Raw genomic sequence first — 20,671 nt, forward strand, 5'->3', positions numbered from 1 at the left:
AAAGTGGGCAGAGCATCAGCGTGGCAGAAAGCTACGAGCCAAAGAATGACCCCTGTAGTAAAGGAATTTGGAAACCGTCTCGGGCTCCTTACCCAGGCCAGTCACTTAAATGGGGATCACACGTGGCAATAAACATTTCAAAAGAATTGACTTAAAGGGTATATATAGATGGCTGAGTGCCAGTGTTTTGCAGGGCTGGGGCCAGGCTGTGAAGCCTGGATCTGTTGCTTACTGGCCGTGGGACTTTGGGTAAGCCCTTTAACCTCTCTGTGCCTCGGTTGTTCATCCTCCCCGTAAGATGGGGAGAATGAGAGTCCTTACCTCCTTAGGTTGTCACGAGGGTTAGTGGACTGGAACCTGTCAGGCTGTTCACAACAGTGCCCGGGCAATGTAGGAAGTGCTCCAGAGGTGTTCGCTGTGTTTATGACTTTCATGCACCCACTGAGCACAGACCTGTGCCAAGCAGGCAGAGACGAGGTTAATCAGACCCAATAATAATTATAAGACTAATAGCTGGCAGCCGGTGCTTGCTTTCTGTCCTGCCAAAATAATTATGGAGTACTGAGCGTGTGGACAAAAACAAAAATCCCTGTGCTCGCAGAGGACAAGGGGCTGGGCCGTGGGGGCGGGCACCCAGCGGTAAATCACACACACACAGTAAAAGATGTCGTTTTTTTGTGGGATGATAAGTGCCAAGAAGGAAAATAAAGCCAGGCAAGGAGAGGGTCAGTGAGTGGGGATGGGGGTGGGGAGTTATAATTTGCAAAAAGAACTGTGGAAGTGGGTTTCGCTGAGAAGGGGACATTTCAGGAAAGCTCCAGGGAGCGCGGGGGCGGACTGTGTGGACTTGCGGCGTCGGAGTCTTCCAGGCAAATGGAAGTGTAACAGGAACAGAACGGAACGGGGCGTGAGAGACATTGTGGCTGGACTGCACGAGAGACAGGGCCCTGTAGGGCTTTATGAAGGAAGCCCGAAGGACTTTCTTTGTCTTTGTCTTTTGGTTGGGGTTTCACGGAAGCACCAAGCAAAGAAGTGTCACAGTCTGATTCATGTTGATCTTGGGCGGTCCTCTCTCCGTGTACTTCTGTCCTGGGCTTGCTCCCATTTTCTTGACAAGGGAAACTGAGGTGTAGAGAGAGAGAGAAAGAGGCTTGGCCAAAGTCATGGAGTGAGCAATGCAGCTCTGGGATTGGTCCCCAGAGCTGGCGATGATCGCCACTCGCTCCTCCTGCCCTCACAGCCCAGCGGTGCACTCGTCACATGGCAGGCGTCCTGCTCTGTGCGTGTGAGTGTGCGGAAGGGAGACCCGCCACACTCTGGGGAGGACGCTCTGCCACGACTGCATCCCTGGAGTTTTCTTTCGTGGTTCTGGGTACTCGTTACTGCTGTGCTTGTAGTAACTAATGGCGTAGCAGAATGACTGGTTGGTTTCATTTTAATTTGTGTGTGTGTGTGTGTGTGTGGATTCATTTAACAAATACTTGCTAAACACCTACTATGTGCCAGGCAGGGACCACAGCAGGAAAAGGCCAAGTTCCTGCCACACGGGATAACCATTTGGTTCCTCTCTAATTCTAATTCACTGGATCCCGTTTTCATTGGAAAGTCGGGTGGAGTAGGGTTGTGTCTTTTGTGGTAAAAATGCTTGAGGACCACATGTGGCGACCTGGGTTTGGTCTGCTTTCACCTCCTGGAGTCCAGTGAGTTGCCGCTGAGAGGCAGTGAGGAGGGAGTGGTCAGGGGCTTGGGCGTGGTCTGGCTGGGGGGTGCTGGTGATTTTGTGCTCCTCAGGGGTGGACCGCCGCTAAGACAGGAGAGCCAGGAATGCTCTTTGGATGAGGAGCTTTGAGTTCTCTCCCAGTGGAGCAACAAGGGAGAAATACCTCATTCGTGTGTTGATGATGTTAACTGGTTTAACCACGTTGAGATTCAACTCGGTCCAAGACTGAAATGGATGGGTTTCTCCTGTTGCCAGGCCCATTTCTCCTCTTCCCCAGAAAGTGGGAAGGGCATAGCCCCCACGAAGCCAAATCGTTCCTCCTTCCCACACTTGAAGATTTTTTTTATTTACTTGAGAGAGAGCACGCCCGAGCATGCACACACACACACACACACACCTGTGGGATAGAGAAACGGAGGGAGAGGGAGAAGCAGACTCCCTGCTGAGCATGGAGCCCGACGGATGTGGGACTCGATCCCAGGACCCCAGGATCATGACTCGAGCCAAAGGCAGACGTTTAACAGACTGACCCACTCAGGCATTCCACCCTTACCACATTCTTCTTTTCATTGTAATTCTGGAAGCCTTAACTTTGGGTTGCAAATAAATGCCTGAGGTGGCAGCTGCTGGTAACATAACTAACAAAGATAGCTAGCAAGTATTGAGTGCTTACTGTATACCTGGTATTATTCTAAGTGCTTCATATATAATAATAATACATTTAATCCTTCCAAAAATTTGATGAGATAATTCTGTCCTCATTTTATTGACGAGGGAACTGAGGCCGAGAAGGGTTAAAGAGCTTTGGATGTGAATCTGAAAACCAGAACTGTTCACCGCCAGCTCTCATTGTCCTCCAGGTCATTTGGAGCCCCACTGTAGTGCTGCAGAGCTCCTACTATGTGCATGCATGTGGCCTCCCAAAAGTTTGGCATTTCCGTGATTTTGTAATTAGCAAGAATCAAGCTCCCCCCGCGTCCCGGCTCTCAGTGTCTGTGCTGTGCTGCCCCTCCTGGGTAAATCTACCCAGACAAGGAGATTACTCATTTCAGTAAAGACTAACATTCCCTGAAGCTCTCTCCTCTCTGTTCCTCCCCGTTCTTGAGGTTGCCATGGAGTCACGGCTCCTTCTTCTGGTGACATCCTGAAGTTGGCAGAAGCCAATGCCTGCTGGGCCCCCGCCGACCTGCTCTGCATGGAGGAATCCACGTTCATCCGGAACGTGGAGCTTCTGGGGGCCGTCAGGGGTTTCAGGCCGCCTCAGCTGATGACCCTGAAGGAGAAGGCTGTACAGGTAAAGCCCACCTCAGGGAGGGAGCATTCAAGAGAGGGAAAACCCCAGCATGACGGTCCCAGCACTTCTGTGCGCGGAGCCCACCGCAGGGAGTTTTCACGGGCGCAGCAGGTTCTCCCCATCATCAACTGGGTGTCATAGGTGTGCGCTCCGCATCTGAGAATTTTCTCGTTCCTCCCTCTCAGGCTGTGGCAGAGAACAGAGATGTGTCTTGGCATCTCATGGACACTCAGTAGAAGTTCTGTGGATGTTCTGGTGCCCCTGACTGAGACGGTTTCCAGGACTGGTGTCTTGTCTTTCTCCTCTGGGAGAAACGCAATTGCCGCTTACAGCAGGTTTTCTCAGAATCCTTTGGAAACGTGTGGAAAACAGCAGAAAGGAGTAAAAAGGGGACTACAAGCCTTTTTTCCATCTTTATAAATTTCCCTTTGAGTGGCTTGTTTCAGCCATTTGAATAGTTGTAGAGTATCTGGTTATCCTTGTGGGATTAAGACAGTAAGTTCCTTTTATAACTCATTTTTATATAAAGGACCCAAGTTTATTGTAGAAAAGTTAGAAAACAATAAAGAAAATCTTTCATAATCTTCTACCCAGAGATAAGCACTGTTAAGATTTTGATATAATCACCTGAATTTCCCCAGACTTCTGTGTATATTGTATCAGATGTATTTATATATTTCATGTATACTCACACATACATGTTAGAAATGTATCATGCCCACCCCTATTCAGTAACATGCTGTCTACACCCACAGTATAAACACATATTTTTCCATTTCAGAAATATAAATTTATATCATTTTATAGCATTTTAAACAGTCGTGTATTTCATTTTATGATTGGTACCTTTTTTCTGGTCCTTGTTTATTGAGCAATTATTATTGAGCAAATTGGTAGACTTTTAGCTTTTAGGTTGCTTATATGTTTTTAATGCCTCAGGGTACCTATTTGTACATATTTTGGGGGGGCATTTATCTCATTATTTACTTAGGCTAGATTCCCTGAGGTGGAATTCTGGGGTCAAGTCATACAAGTATCTTTTTTTTTTTTTTTTAAGATTATTTATTTATTTATTTATTTGACAGAGATTACAAGTAGTCAGAGAGGCAGGCAGAGAGAGAGGAGGAAGCAGGCTCCCCGCGGAGCAGAGAGCCTGATGTGGGGCTCCATCCCAGGACCCTGAGATCATGACCGGAGCTGAAGGCAGAGGCTTAACCCACTGAGCCACCCAGGCACCCCAAGGCATACAAATATCTTAAGAACTATTGATACACATAACCAAATTCCCCTCCAAAAAACATCTTCCCCCACATCCCTTGATGTCATTGTCTTTGTCATCTTAGGTGAAACCTTAGTCCACCGGCCAGGGATCCTTTATGGGGCCAAATCAAGATGAGGGCCAAGAAATCAGACCAATAAAGTCCCATGATATAAAGTTGTTCTGTTTGTGTGTTTTGTATGTATGTATATATATGTTCATGTATATGTATGTATGTGTATATACATGTATGTATGTACATATATGTATGTATATATTAAAGCTAATGCAGTTGTCTTTTTCTTATTGATTTATAAGAGAACTTTATATATTAAAGAGCTTTACCCTACATCTGTTTAAAATACTATTAGTAATGGTCAGTCTAATCTGGATTTTTTGGATTTTTTTTTTTCATTTGAAGGTTTGGGACATGCCTTCTTACTGGAAAGAATACCATATCGCCTCGCTGGGGCGCATTGCTCTGGCTCTTAATGAGAGTGAGCTGGAGCAGCTGGATCTCAGCTCCATCGACACTGTGGCTTCCCTAAGCTGGCAGACAGAATGGACGACAGGACAGGTGTGTAGATGCTGGTTGATCTTTTAAATATTCCATTTCTTTCTTAATTTTGCATGTATTTTCCTTTATGTCCTGGAACATACAGTATTTATAATAGCTGCTTTAAAATCTTTGCTGCTAATTCTGTCCTCAGTTATTTCTGAGTCTGTTTCTGTGGGCTAAGTTTTATCTTAGTCACGGGTTATGTATTTTTATTTTATATGCAAGGCTGGTAATTTTGACTGGTTAATGGACATTGCAAATTTTACATTTTTTGATTTAGTTGTACTCCTTTGATGGATATTGGGTTTTGTTCTGGCACTCATTCATTCATTCATTTATATGTTTTTAAACATTTTTTAAAATTTAAATTCAATTAATTAGGGATGCCTGGGTGGCTCAGTTGGTTAAATGTCTGCCTTCAGCTCAGGTCTTGATCCCAGGGTCCTGGGATCCAGTCCCACATTGGTCTCCATGCTCCGTGGGGAACCTGCTTCTCCCTTTGCCTCTGCTCTAACCCTCCCTCTCTCTCTCTCCAAAGAATAAATAAATCTTGAAAAATAAATAAATTCAATTAATTAACATATAATGTATTACTGGTTTCAGAGGTAGAGGTCAGTGATTCATCAGTCTTAATTTTTTTTTTTTTAAGATTTTATTTATTTGACCGAGATCACAAGTAGGCAGAGAGGTAGGACCCCTCTGTTCTGGCTGGTGGGCACATGTTCTCTCTCCAACTCCATACGGGCTCTGAGAATTGTTCAGCCTCTCGCTTTCTGAAGCTCCTTCCTGATACTTTTTTTTTTTTTTTTTAAAGATTTGATTTATTTATTTATTTATTTATTTGTCAGAGAGAGAAATCACAAGCAGGCAGAGAGGCAGGCAGAGAGAGAGAGGGGAAGCAGGCTCCCTGCTGAGCAGAGAGCCCGATGCGGGACTCGATCCCAGGACTCTGGGATCATGACCTGAGCCGAAGGCAGCGGCTTAATCCACTGAGCCACCCAGGCGCCCTCCTTCCTGATACTTAATGTGGATTTCCCTCTTGGTCTGGGTAGAGAGATCAGTGCTCAGCCAGAGAGGGAAAGACCTCTCTCTCTCTTCTGCCAAGTTTCTCTTCTGTTGTTCTCTTTCTCTGAAGTTTCTTACTCTCCAGTACTTTCCCCCACAGATTACAGGTGCCCTGGCCTCTCTGACCTTGGGTCTCTATGTTCTCAGCTCGGCTGGACCCCTGGGTTTGTTTGGGTGCCGTTTCCTGCTCCCTGGCCTGAAAAGTGCTTCTGGGCAGGAAGCAGGGGCAATTTTCAGGCCCTCCTTATTTATGTTCCCACTGTCAGGATCATAGTCCTGTGTTCTCCATTTTCCAGTGTCTGAATATCATCGTTTCATAGATGTTGTTCTGAATTCTCATTGCTTAGGAGATTGGTTTCCGTGTCAGTTAATCCCTCCTGCGTTAAAGAAGTTCTTTCCAGAATTTAATTGTTTCTTTCGACTGGGAGGGATGTTAACCCGCCATATTGCTAGAAAGGAGGGTCTTGGCTGCTCCACGGTGTCTTCCGGGTCAGGCAGCCCTCCCTCGGTGGCCATTTTCAACACTGGCTTTACATATTATCTCATCCGCATCCTCATAAAAAAAAAAAAAAAAAAGTGTCCCTCTTGTGTGCATTTTTGAAAAAGTCCCAGCGTTGACTCCATTTATGCCATTACCACCCCCAGCAGTGACTGTGGTCAGGAGTAGACTACGTCGGCTGGCCAGGCGTGCGTGAGGGAGTGGGGTCCATCTCAGCATGACCCTATGAACTGACAGTGGGGAATTGGGAGGTGGGGAGGCTGCTTAAGGCCCCAAAAGACGTCCGTGCCCCAATCCCTGCGGGCTTTGAAGATGTTTCCTTATGTGGCAAAGGGATTTTACAGATCTGATTAATGTAAGCCTCTTGAGATGGGACGGTTCTCTCATGAGTCCTGCGTAATCACAGGGGTCCTCAGGAGAAGGAGACAGGTGGCCATGTGACAAGAGAAGCAGAAGGACACTGAGAAAGAGTCGAAGGCACTAGGCTGCTGATTCTGAAGATGGAAGATGTGGCCCCAGGCAGCCTCTGGAAGCTAGAAAAATCGAGGAGATAAATCCTCTCTAGAGCCTCCAGAAGGAGCAGGGGCACCCTGCCGATCCATTTTAGGACTCAGGACCTTCTAAAACTGTAAGGGAATAAATCTGTGTTGTGTTAAGCCACCGAATTTACGGTGGTTTCACTTGTCACAGCAGCAAGGGGAAACAAATACAGGACGGTTCGCCCAAAGAAGAGCATGGTGTTCTCAAACAACGGCGGGACGGGTGCTGGGCAGGCAAAACCGATGCACGTCCCCTGGTCACATGAGGTTTTCAGAGTCGGGATTGCCAGGTCCCCTAACTCTGAGTGGCACCATTCAAACACAGCACGATGTGAATTGTACCCACCGCCTGGCAGCATGGAGAACCCTGGCCATGAGGATCGCTAGAGTCCATACACGTGAAACGTTTTGAACAATGCCTGGCACATAAGTATTCAGTGAAAAGTAAGTGTTTTCATTGTGGTGGTGGCTGATGCCATCATCATCGTCACAATCACCACCACATTTCCTCTCTCTGGTGTCTCGCCTCGTTTGGGGTAGATGGTCTGAACTCAGCAATCTGAGGTTCATGCCCTCCTGACATTCGATAATGACGGATCTTGACTGTTTGAGAAGTGCCCTGTCACCCTTCGGATATTAAAATCCTTCTAGTCACAGTCTGGGAGAAAACGGAAAAAATATATCCAGCACAGGAACCAGAGCTCCCTCTCTCCCTTTGCAACAATTTTAATTCCCATGGATGCCAGTGAGATTTATCAATATGTTTGAAGAGGATATGAAAACCTAACATTTGCATAGATCATTTGCAGTCACTTCCTCAACTTTCGCTCCCAATCAAACCCTTAAATGCATGTTTCTAGATTAATAGTCAGACCTGGTGGAACCACATTAACAGAGTTCAGTTTAAAAACCAATATAAGGGGAGAAAAAACTATTAGAGAAGCCAGAGGGATGAACAGAGAGATTGAAATCTTACAGCTATTCATTTTCCAGAGGGTTAATATTGCCTAAAAGTGTTAGTATTAATTGTCTTGGAATCATTACAGATACACTGGTCCAGTCATTCGAGTAAATATATTTTGGCTTATCACCTTGCAGGCTGAGCTTGCATTTTCCAGGTTTCAGTGGCAAGGACAATTTAATACCACATCTTCAAAGTAATTTTATTTGAATTGTATTTTCGCACTTTCATTTTAAAATGGGCATGCCTGATGGTCAGGGAGCACGGATTGTTATGAACCAACTAGTGAAACCTGATTGTGAAGCCTTAATAGGAAAAGTTCAAAAGCGACCTCCAATCTCTCTCTTTCTTCTCTTCATACCCAAACGTCTTCGCTGTCTAAGTGCACAGGCTCTGGAGTCGGAACGCCTGGGTTTTCATCCTAGCACAGTCATTTGCCAGCTGAGTAGCAGAGGCTTACTTTACCTCTCTGGGCCTCAGCTTCCTCATCCGTGAGAACGAGAATAATATAATGCTTCGCAGGGTTGGGACGCCCAGGTGGCTCAGTCGGGTAAGCGTTTGTCTTTGGCTCAGGTCCTGCGATCTAGCCCCACATTGCCTCATTGGGCTCCTTGCTCAGCGGGGAGCCTGCTTCTCCCTCTGCTGCTGCTCCCCATCCTTCTGCTCCCTCTCTCTTTCTCCCTGACCAAAAAAACAAAGTTAAAAAAAATATTTCACAGGGTAGTTGTGAAGGCTAGATGAGTGCTGGTCCGTGCAAAAAGTCAGTAAATATCAGGTATTATTATTTTGGATGTACACTCCCATTCGGACACCTTGAACTCTGAGTGTGGTATTACTGAAACTCCCCTGTGGAGCCTGCGAGTTTTGTAATCACTGAGAGCAATTTGGTAAAGACACTGATCAGTCTGATTTGCAGAACCAGGAAATCTCCCTGAAGCCAATCCATCCTGGGAAAGCAGCAGTCTGATGCTATTTCAAAAGAGCATATATATTGCCTACAACTGCTTCAGATCACTGACTCAGAAATTCACTCATTCATTTAAAAAGTCCTTATCGGGGGGCGCCTGGGTGGCTCAGTGGGTTAAGCCTCTGCCTTCGGCTCAGGTCATGATCTCAGGGTCCTGGGATCGAGCCCTGCATCGGGCTCTCTGCTCAGCGGGGAGCCTGCTCCCTCTTTATCTCTGCCTGTCTCTCTGTCTACTTGTGATCTCTCTCTCTCTCTCTGTCAGATAAATAAATAAATATTTTTAAAGTCCTAATTGGACTGAACTGTGTGCCAGCCTTCGTGCCAAGTGGTAGGGATACGATGGTGAACCTGCTGGGTATGTTGTGGGTCTCTGGGGATTCTCCTTGGTGATACAAGACCAAAAAAGGGAGAACAGTGAAAAATGTTTTAAAACTGTGATAATTGATAACAGAAAACGGACAGAGTGTTCATAGAACTAAGGAGGGAGGCTGTCTGAAGTCCGGGAATCAGGCAGTCTTCTCTGGAGCGATAGCATTTCGACAGACCTGGGGGACGGGAAGGCAATGGATGAAAAACGGAAAATCAGCGCAGCATTTCGCAATCTTTGCCACCACTTTCTCAGCACTGTAATGGTTCTAACCGTGTGATCGGATGAACCGATGGTAAGAGGAGATGGGAAGGCGCACTGTATCCTTGTGACCCTCCTTCCAGTTCAGATGTTTGTCTTTGGATGACTCCTTCCCAGCTTTGGGAAGCATTTGGGGAGCACGGATTGTTGGACTTGCCACTATGAGCACTGAGGGATGCAGACTTTAGTCCACAGCTCATCTCTGAAGGATTGACTTGAATCCTTCCTCAGGTCCAACATCGGTAGGTCCAATGAATCAGGGTTCATTGCGTTCCAAGTGGCAGAAAAACCAACTCAAAGTGGCTGGACCAGGCAAAGAAATTTATTGGCTCCTGTAACTGCAAAGTTCACGTGTAGAGTTCAGGTATGGTTGGATCCAGAGTCTTCGTCACTGTGGTCAAGGATCTGTCTCTCACCATTTTTTTTTTTTTTTTAATTTGACAGAGAGAGATTACATGTAGGCAGAGAGGCAGGCAGAGAGAGAGAGGAGGAAGCAGGCTCCCTGTGGAGCAGAGAGCCTGATGCGGGACTCGATCCCAGGACCCTGAGATCATGACCTGAGCCGAAGGCAGTGGCTTAACCCACTGAGCCACCCAGGCGCCCCTGTCTCTCACCATTTTTTTTGATCCTGCTTTCCTTTGTGCTGGCTTCAGTCAGAGGCAGGCTCTTTCCATATGGTGAATTTTAGCAGATCTAGGTGTTTATGCTTCCAAGGTCCAGTCCACAGTAAAGAATGTTGTCCTTCCAGAGAATGAAGACTGTCTTATTCCCCTGTACCAATGAGGACATCCTTAATCATTCCATCCAAAGTCCATGTTGGTTTGGACTGGATCCCAGGCCCAATCTAGAGCAAATCATGGCAGCCAGGCCAAGAGATGACTTCAGACTAGTCAGGACTGGGCCAAACATAGCATCACCCCTGGAACTCAGAAGGCAGTTAGCTCCACCTGGACCACATGAAGGAAGAGTGTGGGAAGGGAAACTCTCCAGGGAAAGTCATGAGCAATGAATGGCTACTGTGCAAGAATTTCAGGGACCCTACCCCAACAACCCCCTTAAATTAAAGCTGACTGATTAAATCCCTTGGTGGTTTTCAATACCAAAGGATTTGTGATACTATTCTCTGAAATTGAAGAGAGAAGGATAAGTCTATCAATGTAAGACTTTACAGAAAGGAAAATTCACTGGGGCTGAGCTCATCAGGGAAGACCAGGAAGAAGGTGACATTTGACTCGGAACCCCCACCCCCCAATAAAAAGATGGTTGGATTTTGACAGTTGGGAAGGCAGGAAACACATTTCAGATGGAGGGATTGATTTGAGCAAAGGCAAAAAAGCGAGCTATTAAAAGGTTTTGTCAGAAAGTTCTGAAAACTTACGGTGCCTGGGGGGCTCAGGTTATGATCCTAGGGTCCTAGGATCAAGTCCTGCACTGGGTTCCCTACTCAGAGGGAGAGACTACTTCTCCTGCTCCTTCTGCTGTCTCCCTCTGTCCTCCTTGTGCTCTCTGGCATTCTCTCTCTCTCTCTCTCTCTCTCTCTCTGTCAAATAAATAAATAAAATAAAAAGTTCTGAAAACATGCTGAAACAATTTGGATCCTGATGCGGGAGAACTTAAATGAGCAAACTATCTGAAGGTCATGAGTGACTGAAGAACGTATGCTAGCGACATAGACATGGGATACGGTTCCTTTAGTGCTGGTGGAAGGTATGAGAGTTTCACTGCCGAAACACTCCTCTCTGGATGAGGAGACATACTCACGAGAAGCAGCACCTTAGGGACATGAACACGGAGGCAGGGGCTAGGATAGTTTGGAATGGGGGGGGGTGCGTGCAGAGTAGAAAATGGGGGATTGGTTGGTAGACTCTGGCTATAGCTCAATTATCCTCTCAAGCCTTAGGGTTTTCATCATCCCTGGATAGTTCCTCTGTTACTCTCCCTTATTGTTCTAGGCTAGATCCATCCTGCAAGGATTCCTGGAGGATTCAGGCTACAGTATCCAGGATCTGAAGAGCTTCCATCTACTAGGACTTGGTACAACCCTGTGTGCTATGAACGCCACCGAAATCTCACTCATAAAGATCTCGGAATTCAGGTAACCAACTCAGTAGTGGTCAAAATGGTAAATGGTTGATTGGCCAGTCCATTCATTTAGCAAGATGTCTTTTCCTTCCTGATGTTTTGCCACCTTTCTGGGTTAAGATAAAGAGTAGAATCAGCTGGATCCGTTCTGGATGCTGAGCTGACCTACCTTCTGCACAACCCGTCGTGTCTGGAGAGCCTCCCAGGCTCACTCTGTACCCTTCCCTCTTAACCAGGGCGGTGGTGGCCAGAATCGGGACCCTGCTCTGCAGCACCCACGTCTTGGCCGAGTTTAAGAGGAAGGCAGAAGTTGTATTTGGGGATCCCACCGAGTGGTCCAGCTCTGTCCTGCAGGAGCTCGGGACAATGGCAGGTGAGAGCATACCTCCTCTCCCTTTCCAACCTGAAATCTGGGGACAAAAGCAAAAAAACAAAACAAAACAAAAAATAATAATAACCATAAAAGAATGCTTGGCTGTATGTAGTGAACATCTCTAAAGTTACAGCCGAATCTAGATTTGTGACTTGAGGCTGCAGATGGGGAGCTCCACAAATCTCTTTCAGCAAGCTCTCTCGGGGGTTCTTGCGCACACTCAAGTGGTTTAGGATGTGATTTAACTGACTTCTAAATAGTTTTATACACAATTTGAAATTGCATAAAGTGAAGGTCCTTCTGGGCGTACTTTTCGTTGGAGGAGACCAATCAGTTCTAATGCGACCCACATTTATTATTATTTTTTTTTAATCAGGAGTTGATTAAGGAAGTTGATTCTCTGGTGTGATTTTCAAGGCTTTTTGTAAGGAATAACGCTTGCCTAGAACACACAGATCTGCACATTATGCAGCACCATTAATAAAACAAGTGGGGTTCCGATGGCTTGATCTAAACCCTCGTGATTCCTTTTTCTCCCCAGCTGGATTAACTAAGGAAGAGCTCCAGATGCTGGACAAGGATTTGATGCCGTATTTCCAGCCATCAGCAATCAAATGCCTTCCTGATGAGATATTCAAAGTAGGTACTTGGTTCTTCAAGGAGAATAGGAGCTTGACCCCATTTCCGATCACATTGGGGAACAGATGGCAGGCCTTGGATTCTAGGGGTTTGCAAACAGATTTCTGCTGATAGGGCCAGAAGAGAGAGGCATGCCAACAATGAATGGGTCACAAGATAATTTTTGGTTTAAAAACTTTTTTTTCCCCTTAAATTTTTATGTTTTAATTTGTATTTATTTTTATGGTTGTCCTCTCTTTATAGCAAGGTATTGATTTTCTATTTATGATGGTATGACAGTCTCATATTTCTTTGTCTAAAACCCTTGGGGACAAATACATTTCAGAATTCAGAATTTTCCAGATTTTAAAAAGATCACTCTGTGAATCTCCTGTATGTAATTTAACACCCCCAGCAGGGTCTGGGGAAGCACATTATACATTAATATTTCTATGAAGAAGTCAATGATGCCACACTAATTGAACTAAATAGAGACTACAAATGGCCTTATATCATTTCAAGGTTTTGCAGGCAAATAAGTTTGTTTTCAACTTTGGGAAAAACATTCAATTTTAAGCTTTTTTTTTTGGACTTCAGAATGGCTGATCAGGGATTATGGACCTGTATAACATTTCCTTTTTAAATAAATTGAAGTAGGGGCACCTGGGTTGCTCAGTGGGTTGAAGCCTCTGCCTTTGGCTCAGGTCATGATCCCAGGGTCCTGGGATCAAGCCCCGCATCGCATCGGGCTCTCTGCTCAGCGGGGAGCCTGCTTCCTCCTCTCTCTCTGCCTGCCTCTCTGCCTACTTGTGAACTGTCTGTCAAATAAATAAATAAAATCTTTTAAAAAAATTGAAGTAAAAATATTCTAGTTGATTTAAAGAAAAGCATTGAGAAAACCTCAACAGGACAGGTGAGAAACGACTATGGAAGAAATTGAGGAGGAGGCATTAGATCCACTGAGGTTAGGGAAGCAGGGTGGTCTTTGGGGCTTGCTGTCTCTGGGGCCCCATACAAGCTTCGGGGAGTGTTTAGTGGGGACAGCCTGCTCTGATGAGGAGTGGCCCTGGTGTTCTCGCTTGCTGGGCAACTTGGAAATAAATTCTATCCACCACAACTGTGGAAGACACACAAATGAGGTCGGACAGACTCCTATGATGCCACATCCCTGGTTCATTTCAAGACCAATAGTCGACCTCGAATGACTTCACAACACAGGACAGTTTCCAGCACAGAGCAGGTGAAATAGCTGTTTGGGGGAGAAATAAACAGTAGTCCTGAAGGCTGCAGGACCTCCCCACGGGGGGTTTCTGCAAGAACAGCGGAAGCTTGGTTCTGGATGCTGGCATGTTGCCAAGCACTTTCCCCCTGTCTTGTTTGGAGCACTCTGTGGTGGTTTCCTTGTTTGGGGATTTGTCTTTCTCAGAAACTCCTAGGTGTACCTGGGGACGCACTGGTGAAGGTGTATAACCTCGTGCCTGTAGTTGAGGAGTAACACGAGACAGCAGAACCTGAGGTGAATAAGCTGAGCCCTGACCAAGTGTGGAAGCTGCTGCTTATCTCCAGCACACCCAAGCAGGGTGGCAATGTGGGCTCAATATTGCTGGATCTTCCTTTTATTTTTTTACTATTATTTTATGTAAGATTACAGAGCTCTCCATTTTCCTATGAAACCTGCTAATAATTAAATGTTGGTGACCACTTCGAATTTTTTTTTTTTAAAGATTTTATTTATTTATTTGACAGAGAGAGATCACAAGTAGGCAGAGAGGCAGGCAGAGAGAGAGAGGAGGAAGCAGGCTCCTGCTGAGCAGAGAGCCCGATGCGGGACTCGATCCCAGGACCCTGAGATCATGACCTGAGCCGAAGGCAGCGGCTTACCCACCAAGCCATCCAGGCGCCCCCACTTCGAATTTTTTAAAAATTTATTTTAATTTTATTTTTAAAAGATTTTTATTTATTTATTTTTTCGACAGAGATCACAAGTAGGCAGAGAGGCAGGCAGAGGGAGAGAGAGAGGGGGAAGCAGGCTCCCCATCAAGCAGAGAGCCCTATGTGGAGCCCAGGACCCTGAGATTGTGACCTTAGCTGCAGGCAGAGGCTTAACCCACTGAGCCGCCCAGGCGTGCGTGAATTTATTTTTTTAAAGCACAGTGCAATAGGCTTAGAGGTTCCATCTAGTTGCAAGGCAGTTGCATTGGAAAAACAGGCAATTTGTAGAATACAGACTCATGTTAATGGAAGATGGAAGTTGTAAGCCAGAAGTGTACCTGTGTGTGTGTGTGTGTGTGTGTGTGAGAGAGAGAGAGAGAGAGAGAGAGGGAAGAGGTGATGCTGACCTTGCATGACAGGTTAGCTAGGTCGCAGGGAGGAAAAGTGTTCCAGGCAGGAGAAAGGGCACAGCAAAGATGCTGCCGCCTGGGGTCTACGAACATGGATGCTCATTCTCCTGCAGTGAAGAGTGTCCGGGGGAGGCAGCTGGACAGGTGGGCTTGGCCCAAAGTATGAGGGCCCACTGCCATATTTAGGAACTGGAACTGTGTCCTGGAAGTGGGGGGCAGGGAAGAATTCTAGGCAGAGGAATGACACGGTTCCAGGGAGGCATCTCCGTAGACAGGGAAGAAGAAGAGTAAAGGAGGAAAGAGGAGTGGGTGAAGGGGCATAGCCCACTTCCCAGAATCTTTGGGGCCCTTAGAAAATAAACAGCATGACTTTAGACGCCTCTCTACAAATTCGGAATCCTGCCATCTCTGCCATCCCGTCTCATTCCAGACCCACTGGAACTAGCCACCAAGTCCTCTGAGCTAGAAGCAGCTTCAGTAAATGTCTTGTTCAGGAGCATCGAAGACGCAGTGAACTCTGACTCTACTTCTAGTGACCATGACAGATGTCACTAATAGATTATCACACCTTTCCTCCACTGAGCCCTGGCAGGACTCACCCCCCACCCCCCTTCCCCATGTTCTGCAGGCAGTCACACCAGAGGATCAGGATCCACCCAGGAGAGGAGCTCTCTGCGCCATCCCGCGTCTAGTCCAAAAGCCCAGAGAGGCTGTGAAATCTTCTTGAGGTCACACAGCTAGTATGTGGCAGAACTGGGGCACAGATTTAAACCTTTGGCCTTTAGGCTTATATCTTCTCCTCTATGTCAGTATTTCTCCGGTGGGGACTTGAAGCATCAGGGAAGTACCTTGTACTGAATTAAACAACATTAAGTCACACAGTGAGAAAATCATGACTTTCTTTTCAACTCTCCTTTAATGCTGATTACTTCAAGGAGGAAGGTCTCAGGTTGGAGCTAAAATGTCTTTAACCCTTATAACACTTCAAATCTCCTCTTCTTGATTATAAAAAATTTTTTTTTAAAAGATCTTATTTATTTATTTGACAGAGGTCACAAGCAGGCAAGAGAGGCCACAGAGAGAGAAGCAGGCTCCCTGCTGAGCAGAGAGCCCAATGTGGAGCTCGATCCCAAGACCCTGGGACCATGATCTGAGCGGAAAACAGAGGCTTTAACCCACTGAGCACCCAGGCACCCCAACTTCTTGACTAATTTTTAAGAGACCTTGGGCTCAGACATCGTTGGCCAACACAGCTAGCTCGAATTCAATAATGTTCATTTCTTTTGGCCTATTGTTAATGGTTACTGATGGCAAGTCACTCCGGTCTTCCATTTTGGGAAATTTCCACCTAAAATTTTCCTTTTAAGAACGAAATGTGTTCGAGTAGTGGAAAGAACCATGTGATTTTAAGGGAAAATCTCCAGAGCACAAATGGTACACGGGTATGGCAAAGTTGTGCGGGCCCCGGGCGGAGGACCAAGGTTTGGGAAGGCCGCGGAGGGGCACTTCTGAGGACGCTGTGCCCTCTGTCCGCTGCAGGAGCTGTCCGTGGAGCAGCTCGCCGCGCTGGGCCCGGAGAACGCCGCGGCCGTGACCCCAGCCCAGCGCCGGCGGCTCAGCATGCTGCAGCTGCACAGCCTCCAGCGAGCGCTAGATGGCGCCAACCCTCGCGCCTGGCTGGACACGCCCCCGAGCGCCAGTCCCGCCCGGACCCCCTCCTCCAGTCCTCCTCCCGGTGAGCGGAAAACCCTCTGCTGGTGCCCCTACCCCTACACCGCTTCCTTGTCCCTTAGTACCCCCCTGCCCGGCGTGGGGCCGGAGGTTCCTAAGATTCAGAGTGGGGACTCACATTTTTCAGAAAGTGCATTCCGAGGAAAATCCAAAGTCCCCCCCCAAGTGCGCGTACACGACTCTCAGGTCCCCCGGGGGAACTTGTGAAACAGCCGGTTTCGGGGACCCCCACCCCCAACTCGCTGAATCAGGATCTCTCAGGACGAAATGCATTTCAGCAGTTGCCCTGCATCCTACCTCCTTCTCACTGACCAGTACTAATTAATCAATTCAACCAGTATATCTTGGGCACCTCCTGTGGGTCCGGTGTGCAGCCGGAGCCGGGAACACAGAGATGAGCAAGGCAGGTAAGGCTGTCTTGTACACGAACAAGGGGATTTCACATCTGGGCAGACCGGGAAGGAAGGAGGCAGAGGTAGGGGGTGGTGACTAGGGCTGGGCTAGGATAAGGGGCTTGGTCCTCTCTTCCTCCCCACTCTGTCACCTTCTGTCTTTAGTGAGCACCATTTCTGGATGAGGCACGTTGTTGGATTCTGGGGAGACAGCAGTGACCAAGCCACGTGTGTCCTCAATGCTCACTGAGCCCTCCATCGAGCAAGCGGGGGTGGGAAGGCGTTCATAGAATGGCGGTCGTGAGGCACTATGACAGGTTCTGTGACAGGGAACCACAGGGGTGAGACAGCTGACATAGGCTTGGGGGGATTAGCCAGTGGGCATGGAAACTTCCCAAAGACGTAATGTCTGAATCGCAGCCCACGCTGAGGAGAATATATCCCAGGTAGAGAGAGCATCTCGAGCAAATAGCCAGTGAGCAAAAAGACCTGGGTCCTCCAAACCTCCACTCTACCTTTTTCTGACGTGAATATCTCCCTGTCTGCCCCAGCCTTCCCTTGGTGATGGAGAACTGGGGGATCCCCAATTTCTGCAGCCACAAATGGCTTGAGGTGGCATTTTAAGCAGGAGCCATGACCTTCCATTTACTACGATTGTTTTTTTTTTTTTCTTTTTAAGGTTTACTTATTTATTTGAGTGTGGCAGGGGAGAGGGACCAAGGGAGAGGGAGAGAGAATCCCAAGCAGACTCCCCACTGTGCATGGAGCCCAACACAGGGCTCGATCCCATGCCCTGAGGTCATGACCTGGGCTGAAATCAGGCACACCTGATTTACTGTTATTTTAAAAACTTTTCATTGAAGTGGGATGCCTAGGTGGCTCAGTTGGTTAAGCATCTGCCTTCAGGGGCACCTGGGTGGGTCACTTGGTTAAGCTGCTGCCTTCAGCTCAGGCCATGATCCCAGCGTCCTGGGATCGAGTCCTGCATCAGGTTCCTTGTTCAGCAGGGAGCCTGCCTCTCCCTCTGCCTGCTGCTCCCCCTGCTTGAGCCCTTGCTCCCTCTCTCTTTCTGACAAATAATAATAAATAATAAATAAAATCTTAAAAAACCCAAAACTTCATTGAAGTTATATGCATACATTTTTAATTATTTTATTTTATTTTTTTAGGGAGAGAGAGCAGAGGGTAGGTACAGTGGGGAGGGGATGGGCTGAGGGGAAGAGGGAGCATCTTCAGCAGGCCCCACGCCCAGTGCAGAGCCTGATGCGGAGCTCGATCTCACCACCCTACGAGCATGACCTGAGCTGAAATCAGGGGTTGGACCCCGAACCGGTGGAGCCACCCAGGTGCCACCATTTAAAAATTGTTTTTAACTATTGTGTTTTATGTGAATTATATAACACAAGAGATAATGCACAGGATTCAAAATGTATAAGGGCTGAAAAGGAATGGAGTGAAAGGTCTCCCTCTGTCCCCTGTCCCCTTGTCACCTTGTCACCTCCCTTCTCCAGAGGCAAGTCGTGTTACCAGCTTCTTGTGTATTTGTCCAGAGATAGTCTATGCACCTCCATAGATTATCTCTGCACTTTTTTAAATGGTTGTTTTCCTCTTTGTTCTGCACCTTGCCCATCTCACCTAACAGTGTATGTGGGAGGCGGTTCTGTTTCTGCACACGGGAGCCATGCAGTTGTTGGTTTCCTGGCTAGACCATAAGTATTTCACCAGGTGTCTACAGACGGACATTTCCCCCTATTTTTTAAAAAAATTTTTCCCCATATTTTTCTTTTTCTATTAAGCAATTACCATTTGCATCTGTTTGAGTATATCCGCGGGATAAAATCTTCAAAGTGGCAGTGCTGGGTCAGAGGGTGCATGCCTTGGTCATTTTAATGACTATTGCCCAAGCCCCTGTGCAGACACAGGACCAGTTTTCCCTTGAACCAGCCCTGTCAGGAAGTGGTGTCCCCGCCCTTGAACCAGCCGTGTCAGGAAGTGGTGTCCCCGCGCGACCCTCCATGCCCTTCGCTTTCCCTTCACCCCACGGGCACTTCCTGTGTGGGAGGCCCTTAATCTGGTTTCCTGAACTTGCTTCATTATCAGGATTACCTCGGAGGAGTCCTTCAAATACAGATTCCTGGGGCCTCACCCCAGGCTTGGTCAATCACAGTCTCCAGGGGATGATCCTGGGATTCGCATTTTCCCCCCCCTAAGATTTTATTTATTTATTTGAGGGAGGGAGAGAGAGAGAGAGTGAGAGCCGGGCGGGGGGTGGGTGGGTGCAGAGGGAGAAGCAGACTCCCCACCGAGCAGGGAGCCCAAAGTGGGCTCCATGCTAGGACCCTGAGATCATGACCGGAACCACCCAGGCACCCCCTGGAATCTGCATTTTTAACAGTCTCCCCAGGTGACTCTTAGGATTAAGGCAGCTTTGCTACAAACTGATTCACACAATGTCATTTAATTTCTACTACCCTGCTGCTGTGCCGTTCCTGTGCCTGCACTCCCCCAACCTTGCCCCCCATCTCCCCCACCCCCCGCTTTGAGGTCCTTATTCCTGCCTCAAAGAAGAGCCAACAGCATTCTGGGAGATCAAGTGAGTGGTCCAGAGGGAGACGCAGGGAGCTGGGCTTTCGGGGTTTGCCCTCTGCAGGCTGCTGAGACGTGTGGACTTTTGTCTCCTTCTAGGAGGCCCTGCCACCTGGGGCCCTTGGCTGGGCTGTCTGCTGGTTCTCCTGCCCAAGACCGTGTGGTGAGCAGCACGTGCAGATGGCCCTTCAGTGCCCGAGCAGCTGGCCCCGCTGTGTGGAAACAGAGGCCCTCCAGACTGTGAGACCCCTACTACCCCAACCCACAGCCTCCACTGGGACAGGGAAGGCCCCAGGGCCTTGAAATTTAAAAGGCACTGGAAGGAAGAATAATGATTAAAAATGATGAGAAAAAGTTCTTACACTGGCCTGTGTTCTCATCATGGAGCTGTTCTCTGCCCCGTTTCAAGCTCTCAGGCTTTCCAGCTCAGAGAGAGAGAAACTGTGGGGAGGGAAGGGTGTTTTCTGTCACCAGCATGAGAACCTTATGTACAAGTCACTGCCTTCCCTCTAGAGAGAGAGATGCCAGGGGGTGGTGGATGCGGGCAAAGGCACCATTTTAGCTGGACCCTGATCTGGATTCTTCTCTGGCTGAATGTCCCTCCCTCGGAGCTGTAGACTGCATTGGATTTCTCCTTCTTAGATATTTAGCAGAGCTGAAATAAATGAATCCCTCAACAGAAGCCAATATTCCTACCTGTTTGCTGGGACTAATTGATGTTTTAGTGGCCCTTGCATTGCTTGGAAATTAAAACATTTAACACGGCCCCACGTTAAATCAATTTTTAAATACATTTTCCAGATGCCTTCCATTTCCTTGGGAGTCAGCTGAATGAATGGCCGTGGAGTTATCAGTTAAGCTTTCAAAAAAATTCCTTTTTTGGACGAAAGTGGTGGCTCTTCTGGGTTTAAGTTGCTCTGGGCTTTGGGGATGGGTTGAAATAAAAGAAAGTACACAGTGTAAGTCAGTCACCCATGTGATGATTGCCCGGCAGAGCGAAGTCAGCCCCCTGGGCCAATCCTTTTGGTGGCGGGGAGGGATGGAGTTCCTTCTGGAA

The 20,671-nt window shown here is 47.5% G+C and overlaps 1 protein-coding gene across 4 annotated transcripts in view; it reads left to right on the top strand.

Moving 5' to 3' along the window:
- OTOA (otoancorin) overlaps nucleotides 1-20,377 on the top strand; it is a 69,785-nt gene extending 49,408 nt beyond the window's left edge. For 3 of the 4 annotated variants that reach the window (XM_082714673.1, XM_082714674.1, XM_082714676.1), the window contains 7 exons: nucleotides 2,827-3,014; nucleotides 4,694-4,849; nucleotides 11,443-11,585; nucleotides 11,809-11,945; nucleotides 12,487-12,584; nucleotides 16,445-16,640; nucleotides 19,714-20,377. In XM_082714673.1, coding sequence (XP_082570799.1) covers nucleotides 2,827-3,014; nucleotides 4,694-4,849; nucleotides 11,443-11,585; nucleotides 11,809-11,945; nucleotides 12,487-12,584; nucleotides 16,445-16,640; nucleotides 19,714-19,781 — 986 coding nt within the window. In that variant the 3' untranslated portion in view covers nucleotides 19,782-20,377. Of the gene's footprint in view, nucleotides 1-2,826; nucleotides 3,015-4,693; nucleotides 4,850-11,442; nucleotides 11,586-11,808; nucleotides 11,946-12,486; nucleotides 13,428-16,444; nucleotides 16,641-19,713 lie in introns of those variants that run through there. The other variant, XM_082714675.1, reaches the window with a different exon arrangement.
- The last annotated feature ends 294 nt before the right edge of the window (nucleotides 20,378-20,671 follow it).

Source organism: Mustela nivalis, assembly GCF_964662115.1.
Source record: "Mustela nivalis genome assembly, chromosome: 19".
Lineage (NCBI taxonomy): Eukaryota > Metazoa > Chordata > Mammalia > Carnivora > Mustelidae > Mustela > Mustela nivalis.